This window comes from Talpa europaea (genome assembly GCF_964194135.1).
Source record: "Talpa europaea genome assembly, chromosome: 2".
NCBI lineage: Eukaryota > Metazoa > Chordata > Mammalia > Eulipotyphla > Talpidae > Talpa > Talpa europaea.
Window position 1 is genome coordinate 20,518,275 of NC_140068.1, and position 9,293 is coordinate 20,527,567.

The 9,293-nt window shown below is 45.9% G+C and overlaps 1 protein-coding gene across 2 annotated transcripts; it reads right to left on the minus strand.

Moving 5' to 3' along the window:
* Nucleotides 1-1,575: 1,575 nt before the first annotated feature.
* Nucleotides 1,576-8,009, minus strand: HEBP2 (heme binding protein 2; the record flags this gene model as incomplete). Of its 2 annotated transcripts, none has more annotated exons than XM_084228299.1 (4): nt 1,576-1,774; nt 6,151-6,331; nt 7,230-7,365; nt 7,908-8,009. In XM_084228299.1, 4 exons carry the CDS (start codon nt 8,007-8,009, stop codon nt 1,576-1,578), a joined length of 618 nt encoding a protein of 205 aa, XP_084084425.1. The 2 variants fall into 2 exon arrangements, with proteins under 2 accessions (XP_084084425.1, XP_084084426.1); XM_084228300.1 differs by having other exon boundaries at nt 1,725-1,774; nt 6,269-6,331.
* Nucleotides 8,010-9,293: the final 1,284 nt, after the last annotated feature.

Here is a 9,293-nt window from a genome sequence, read left to right on the forward strand (position 1 = left end):
AAAATCATGAGAGGGCCTCCCTAGTGGCGCAGCGGTTGAGCGCTGGGTTGCGATGCTGCCCGCGGAATCTGCAGCACCGGTTCGATCCCCGGCTGCTTCCCAGCCACCGGAGGAGGGTCCCACATGGCGCGCAGACCTCTCCTGCCGCCCGCTGCTCCCCTCAGCAGTCAGTGTACTTCGTCAGTCTGCCTGCTCTGCTCTCCCCTCTGGCTCTGGTGAATTCTCTCACCCTCCCGCGCTTCTGACTGTACCCAGTGCTTGTATAAATAAATAAAAATAAATCTTAAAAATAAATAAATAAATAAATAAATAAAGAGAAAATAATTTATTGGAAAAAAAATTCACATGTAATCAGACCTGCACAGTTAAAACCTGTGTTGTTCCAGGTCAGCTGTACTGTCACTGTGGACAGTTTTAATTCTTGGGAAATTACTGAGCTCCAACCTGCTGTTCTCCTTCACTCCTACCACCACCAGCCTCCCAGAGCTCACAGGGAAGGTCATTCCCTTCCTTTCCATGAGCTTCCAGGTATCTGAATGTGACTCTAACTTCACCAGGACAAGCATTTTGCAGCACAGTTAGGCAAGGATCTCAACCTCCTTGACTCTGTGGCAACCCAGTTTTGGGAGGAAAAATCATTTTTATGTGACCTCTAGAAATACTACGTGAAATACTTTAAAAATTCAAGTGAATTTTTAAATTACATGTCAATACATTTCTTCAGTAAAATAATGCCTTGAATATCCAAGTAGGATAGGAAGTTCCTAGCATCATAATTTTTTTTTAGATTTATTTATTTATTTATACAAGCACTGGGTACAGTCAGAAGTGCAGGAGGGTGAGAGAATTCACCAGAGCCAGAGCGGGGAGCAGAGCAGGCAGAAGGACCGAAGTACACTGCTGAGGGGAGCAGCAGGGGCAGGAGAGGTCTGCGCGCCATGTGGGACCCGCCTCTGGTGGCTGGGGAGCAGCTGGGGATTGAATCGGCGCCACAGAGGCTGCGGGCAGCTTCTAAACCCAGTGCTCAACCACTGCGCCACCGGGGAGGCCCGTGTCATAATTTTTTTTCCTTGTCACAAAACATTAGCAATGCGTTGCAGTGTTGTAAGCATTTTCTCAGGGACAGTGTGTAGATGGCGGAGAGGACTCAACAGAGACTTAATGTGGCATCCACAAAAGACCATTTGATTTTTATTATTTGTTGGACTTCATGTCTCCAAGCCTGACAGCCTCGCAGTTCCACACAGGATACATTTTTTACTGATAATATCTGGAGGGAGTGATAGTCACCTGACACAAATCCAAGATGACTGTAACACAGTGAACAAGTAGTAAGTAATGACATTTTCCTGTAGCCTCAGAAAGACCACCAGCCCAATGACCAGTTTGCCTGCTTGTAGAATACTGTCCCCTGCGTATCTAGATAAATCTTCAAGCATTAAAAACACACATTGCAAATAAGCATAATTCCTAGTGCTCTCAGGCAGACACTAGACACACATTTCACTATAGGTAGTGTGATGTCTCTATTCAACAGAAGTTTCGCCTCTGGCAATGGAACTTCCTTTTATTTTCTCATTCATTTTCTTTGGAGGGTTCATTCTTCTGAATCAACCACACTTCATTGTTTCTATTAAGCAATTTGAAAGGACTGTTGTAGCCTGCAGTGTAGTAAACCTTCTCATCAAAAATTTTTCCTTCTTCCCTCAAAATACTTGCTAATGTCAAAAGTTGTTCTTGATTCTTTTGGGCACTAGAGAATCCATCAAAAGACCTACAAAGGAGAAAGCAAATAATCATAAATTATTTCAATCTGATGCCAGTGCCTGTCTGAAAAGAAAAGCAGGAGTTGCTAGCAAGTATGTTGGGTGAGTGCTGCTGGGAGGCTCTTCCCTCTCAGCAGAACCTGCCCCACCCCTTCCTCTGCTCTCCAGACTAGTGTGACCTCAGCACATAGAGGAGACACCAGAGGACGCAGCTGACTCATCTGTTGGCTGGCGGATTTGGAATTTACATCATCTCCTGCTTCAACTCTGTGCTTCGCAAACATTAATGTGTAATGAGTCGCCTGGGGATCTTGCTAAAATTTAAGATTCAGAAAATCTGCAATGGGACCTAAGAATTTGCATTTCTGACAAACTCCTGCTTATGCTCATGGTCAGACAACCACACCAGAACCACCCTTCAGACTCTCCATTTTCTCTCAACATTTTCCCTTTTTTTCCTCTCCTTGGGGACAGGGTAGGCACTGTATTACAGATGAATATGATATAATTCTGACCCCTGTGAATTTATAGTCTTATGGAAGAGATGAATATTTTGGCAGCTCTCTATAGAGCCTGAGATTTTAAGACACAGGATCAAATTGGAATAGGAACACTGGGGACATGGTTAAGTCAGGGCTAAGGGATATCATCTGAGCTGGGTTTGGAATGGAGGTTGATTTTCTTGGACAGAGAAAGTGAAGAGGTAAAAGAAGAAACAGAAGTGGAAAAATGCAAAGCATTTTCACCATGAGGCATAAAATGAGATCAGAGTTGAGCAAGAGTTAGAACAAAATATATCATCCTAAGGCCTTTGGGATTATTCCAAAAGCGATTGAGTAGCAAAGTTACTTGATCAGACCTGGGTAAGAATATAGGCAGATTGATGGAAAATAGACAATAGAAAAGAACAAATCAGGAAGTTTCCATGGGGTGAGGAAGAAAAGATAGTAAAAAGATTTAAATAAAAATAGGAGGGGGAAGTTTAAGTATAAATTTTAAAGTATACCAACAAAAATACTCAGATTAAATCAGGACAGCACACTGACCTAGCTGAGCTGCTACCATGTAAACAAAGCATTTTATTTTGAAGGGTAAGGACAGGAAATGGAGAGAAACAAAAATATGATGCCTCCTTTGGCATGTGTTTTATCATCAGTGTGCCAGTGGGAAAGACCCACCCTACCTTTCTTCAGATAACAGGTAGCTCATAAGGGTATAAACTGTCTGTTTTATTCAACAATGTCTACCCAAAATCTAGAATCATTCCTGACATGCTGTAACTTTGAACTCATTGTTTAACAAGTGTTGAATCGAACTTGCACATGTATATAAACAAAACACTGAAGATAAATTAAGTTGTTCTATATTTTTCTTCATATTGACTGAAAATAATTCTGAACCCTCTGTCTGAACTGTATTCCTAAATGAATAGCCCATCCTTTGTACGGCCTGCCTAAAGGGAATTTGTTTTCAAATCCTACTTCTTCCTTCAAATCAAATCTTCCTTGAAGTCGAAGTCCCCAAATTAGAAATCATCCTCTGGGGCCTCCTGGTTGCGCAAGGGGTTAAGCACCACACTGTGAAACAATCCACAGCCACTGCAGCACAAGTTCAATCCCCAGGCCGGCCAGAGAGATACCCACATGGCACAGCAGACCTCTCTTGACTCGCCCGCTGCTCCCCTCAGCAGTGTATTTCAGTCAGTCTGCCTGTTCTGTTCCTCACTCTGTCTCTGGTGAATCCTCACACCCCCTGCATCTCTGGCCTGTACCCCAGCTCTTGTATGCATAAATAAATTAATCTTTTTTTAAAAAAAGAAATCATCTTCTGACTTCTGAACACACATGGTCTGTCTATAGCTTTATAGAGGCCATGAACATATTGAGCCTCCTCCGATCTATCTGCCTTGTTAGATGCTAAAGAATATGGTAATATGTTCCTTCTTTCTTGAGAAAGTTACAGTCTATCAATAGGTTCCTACATTTTAGAATAACACAAGGACAGCATGTGAGACTGGAGAAACTGAGGCAGGCATCACTGATGAAATGCTGTCTAGTCTAAGTCCTGCAGGATGAAAGTTCTTAGGAAAGGTATTTACCCACAGGACACAGAAACATTAATTCAAAAGGGCTCCTGCAACCCTATGTTTATAGCAGCACTATTTACAATAGCTAAGCTATGGAAACGATCCAAATGCCCAAAAATAGATGACTGTATCAAGAAGATGTGGTACATATATACCATGGAATATTACTCAGCAATCAAAAAGATAAGCTCATGCAATATGCAGCACCATGGATGCAGCTAGAAGGGATCATTCTCAGCGAAATAAGCCAGAAAGAAAAAAATACTGGATGGTCTCACTCATAGCAGGAATTTAGAAAACCAAAATAAGGGACCAGGAAAAAGACTATAATAAAGTAAAAATCAAAATCAACAAGCAACTATATACCAGAGACACACTACAGGGTGGCAGGGAGGGATTGTATGGGGACTCTGACCCAGATGAAACTGCATACATTGTGCAAAAATTAAAAATGTAAAAAAATACATAAAAAAAGAAAGTTCTTAGGCAGAGAAGACAGTGGGAGCTGTCACTCGTAGTAACATGTTCATAGTCTATGTGTTTTATGTAAATTAGCCCATTTGATCTTCATGACAACCCTATATGTTAGGGAGGTACTGTGATCGTACACATGTTATAGATGAGGAGCTTTTGCCTTGGAAAATCCGAGCAACTTCCCCGATGTGTAAAGAGATGTGGAGGAACGTGGGTGCTCAGTGACCAGTCCAGGACACAGGGTTTGGCCCATTCTGAAAGGGATCATGTACAGCGTGAACAAGCTCAACTGCAACGTCACCCTGAAGCAAGAGGAAACCAAAAGACCTTTAAATGGAGGAACTGGTTAGGGGTTTTGCTGCTGATGTTGTAAGAAAGACTTTCAGTTCCAGTGTGGAGGAGGACAGGAAGAGACTGGAGGGCAGACAGAAGAGCTGGGGGGCTACTGAGGCGGAAGAGTGAAGACCTGAGATCAATAAATACCCAAGGAGCTGATGAGTGTCAGGCATGGTGCACACCCCGAGTATACAAAGATGACTTCCATATGGCTCCTAGGAGAAGAGGACCCGGGGGAGTCATGAGAATGGAGAGAAGGGAACAGCATCACAGGTCATTTCTAGGATAGTGGGCCAGGTCTGGGGCCAGCTGTTAGGGAAGAATGTGCTAACGATGACCACAAGGTCACTGCTGGGAAGGCTGTCAGGTTCATAGGGTCATTCACTGAGCCACGCACCATAACATCAAAGATATCCTGGAAATTAGGTAGCGGTTCATTTTTTGAGCTCTTTTAGAGAGTTTGCTCTCACACCACCTTGCCAGTATCCATCCTGCCTCCCCCACACACATGGAAATGTTCGATGAGAGAGAAAATCAGGGCAGCAGACACTCAGTTTGGGTGTCTTTGGACAGGTCACTGAAGCACTGTGATTGAATGGCCCAGAGCAATTCTGCTGGGACAGAAAGGTCAATAACAGTGACCACCAGTGACTCCTGGGGTTGGGAATGGATGAGTCAGGGGAGGGAGAGAAGCAGGAGACAAATGAAAGTGACATCCTGAGAGTTAAAGGATGAAAAAAAGTCTCAAGAGCACAGGCTGTCAGCACCTGGATACGCCTGGACCCCGGGAGAGACTGTCATCGTGGGAAATGTGAGGACACTACTGAGGGGGCTGGACTGATGGGGGTGGTTTAAGGAATACCTGGGGATTGAAGGAGCAGAGACAAAGAGGTGGATTCTTTTAACAGGTTGGTAGTGAGGAGAGAGAGAGAGAGAGAGAAAGGGAGTAATAAGGACTATTAACATGAACTTTTAAAAAAAATTTCAACAGGGAATGTAATATAAAGAATGATTAGATATCAGAGGTTAGAGAAAGTCAAAAGGAACCACTGAGCCAACAGAGGCAAACACTGCAGGAAGCAGCTATCATCCTTTGAACTGGGGAACAAAGGAAAGAGTTTGGGGTTATCAGAACCTAGAAGTGGTAGAAGGGTTCCCACACACACACTGTCTTACAGTATTTTTGTTCAGGTCCAACTTGATGGCAGATAAGGGCAGTCTTATGCTGGGGGGCAGGGGAGATAATTTGTATTGTGTCTTATTTATGGAAGGCATGCAACAGACTCTTCAGTAAATGAATCAATTATATCCTGTAACAAGCCCTTATTAGTAACATATAATACTAAACCAGTAGGAAAATACCACAAAATGCATCACACCTGTTTTCACAGAAGGGTGGAAAGCTTCTGAAATTGCCTAGGAGCTAAGCTGTGAGTGCAAGCAAGTAAAACTAGCAGGCAGCAGGGCTATTAATTATCTACCACTTACCGTACAAACACAGTCATTTCAGCTCTGTCTTCAATGAAGACATCTGACTCTGAAGGCCTGGGTGGATCAGATTGCTGTTCAGAAGGGATATATAGGGAAATGGTAATGGTAGACTCGCTGAAGGGACCCGAGCCGGGCTCCACGTAGCTTGTCACTGGAGCTGTCATCTTTATTTTCATCTCTGTAGCATAAATGTATATGTGAGATACACACAAACACACAAATCCACACAAAGGAGACCATGAAAACAGATTTACTGTACTTAAACTATTTTAAAATGTAACCTATCATTTCTTGATCTGACTTTCTTCATTTACTTTATGTTGTTAGCATAAATATTTAAGATCATCAGCATCTTTAAAAAATAAGGTCAAAATTACTCTTTCCTCCACTGCCCACATTAAACACCTTCTGTTCTAATATTTTTTTGGTTAATTCCATTGTTTTAGGGATAGAAGGAAAAATCAGTGATCACATAGTCCTTTATTTTTACAGTTCAGAAACTGAGGTGACCAATTAAAGTATAAATAGTGGCAAGCTCTAGCACTAGAAGTCCTGATGTTGGATATTGTGTCCTTTGTACCTTCCTTCCTCCTAATGCCTCTTACTCTGCCAGTCCCTAAATTATCTCCAAGCAGTAGCCATGGAAAGGACTTAACACTAGTCACACAGCCACCCAGTTCATCCAGCAGAAACACTGACAAGAATAGACAACCACTACTGAGTACTACACTCCTCCAGCTGCTGCCAACAGTTCTGCGGGCACCCCTTGTCTTCAAACACTGGCGATTTGGTTTTTTCTATTCCACCACAGGATTATTTCTTTAATAAGCTAAAACTCAATAAGGCAGAGGCCTGAATCTGCCATATATATATATATATATATATATATATTTATAAGATGTCCCTGAGAGTTAAAGGATGAAAAATATATATAATATGTATTATATATAAATACATTTATATATATAAATAGTTTTATATATAATATAATATAATATAATATAATATAATATAATATAATATAATATAATATAATATAATATAATATAAATTTTTACAAGAGAAATTGCCTTCACCTTTCTCGTTTTTGCCTTGAATATAGTCATTCAGCCTAGTAAAGCCAGTCTGGAGAGCTGAATCCCAGTCCATGGACTCAACGCAGGTGCTGACCCACTTGGCTGGTCCATAGTGTCGGATCTCGTAACTGTCGGGCTAACATGGAACAGAGAAAACTTGGGGAAGCAATTCGAAGATGACAGAACGTGAGACACATCAGAACAGGTGCCTTGATGGCGGGTCCCCTAGGGTCCCCTGGGGCCCCGGCCGAGGTCTGCGCTCCGGTAGATAGATGTCAGGCGCCTCCCGCGCGTCTGGGGTCCTGGGGTCCTGGGGCGCCTCCAGCCGGGCCGCGCGCTCGGGGGGCAGTGTAGGGGGCGGTGTCGGCTCGTTCAAGTTAACAAGAACCTGTTTGTCCCGCCGGGTCTGGAGGGTCCCACCGCAGAGATCGGGATACGTGTCAGTCCTTTATATTTTTGGCTGTCAGCCGCCAAGAAACTGAGATATGCCCAGTACCTGGGGGGACGGCTCAAAGACCGAATTTTCCCGTTTATCCAGGAATGGGGTTTAGAGGCGCAGACCATTGAAAAGTTACTTTTTATATAAATCCCCGGCACCCCCCGCCTTCGCTGCCGATCAGTGGGTCCACAGCCCCGGGCGCCCCGTTCCGCACCATCCGCTCCCGGGGGGTCGTCTACCTGGGAACCCGCGTCCTCCGGGGTCTTCCAGTCTGGGGTCTCCACGCCTTGGGCCGCCGAGCCTCCGGCTGCCCCGGGGTCTGGCTGGAGCACCTCGGCCATGGATGGCGCCGACGCTCCGGGGAAATCACCTGGCCGGGCGCGCCGGGGCCGCTCGGGGCCGTCCCGCGGCGAGTGCGCGCCCGCCCAGGTGCCCAGTCCCCGCCCCGCGCTGCCCGCGCCAGCCGCTCGCCCCGAGTCGCGCGATCCGCCTCTGCGCACTGCGGGGCGCTCGCGTAGGCTGGACACAGCCCGACCTGGGCCGGGAGGGGGCGCTGAGATCCCAAGGGCTCGGCCCCCACCCCCAGCAACTCCCTCAGGCCGCACCTCTCTGGTGGGGCTCCTCCTCTCTGGTGGGGCTCCTCCGCTGGTGAGGGCCAGAACCTGGAAGCAAAGTTGCAGGATCCTACTTTCTTTGGGGGTCCCCACCCTTGTTTTTTAATTAATAGGCCAGCAAAGGTGTCCACCAGGGGAGCAGGGGTAGGACAGCAGAGGAGGACCAAGCAACCAAGGTGGGGCGGGAGTGGTGTTCTGGTGTTCCCCATTCGGGAACCTCTCCCGAGGCCGCCCCACACTGGCTGGGAACTGGTTCTACTGGCCCGGCCTGCTTCTGGGGAGCTGCAGACAGGCCTCCCCTTCTCGGTGCGGTGCCGGAGTGAGCCTGCTTTGGGTGGGAGGCAGGGCGGGCATGTGTGGCCTCACCCTGGTGCTCTGTGCAGGTTGTACCTGGGGCGCCCGCTGAGGCGAGTGGTCCCCGCTCACATCTAGCAGGTGGCCTAGGTCCCAAACAGCCTTCGGACCCCGTCCCGGGAGGAGGCACAGAAATGGCAGTCACGCCTGAAGATTCGCCAGGCTTGAACAATCCAGGTCTCTCGACCTTTCCCTGAAATGACTCAGAAACCTCTGAGTCATCCCACCAGACCTAAAAGCCTGGCACAGTGGGCCTGGGAGAGAGGGTAGGGACAGCCGCCAGATCCTAATGCTTAAATTTTTGGGGTTAGATTTTTTTTTTTTTTTTTTTTTGCTGAGATTTATAATTCACATGCCATATACCTCACCAATGTAAAGGATACCGTCCAGTGTTCCAGGTATAGTCTCAGTTGTGCAACTATCACCCCAAGCTACCTTAGAACTTTGTCATCACATCACCCCCTCCCCCAAAGAAGCCCCATACCCTTTAAGCATCCTTCCCCAATTCCCTAGCCCCCCAGCTTCAAGCAACTAATAAGCTGCGTTCTGTCTCTAGGTTTGCCTGTTCTGGACACTTCGTGTAGATGGAATCAAACAGTGTCTTCTTATCGTGGAGGTGCCATAACAAAATTCCACAAACTAGGCAGCTTTATGAAT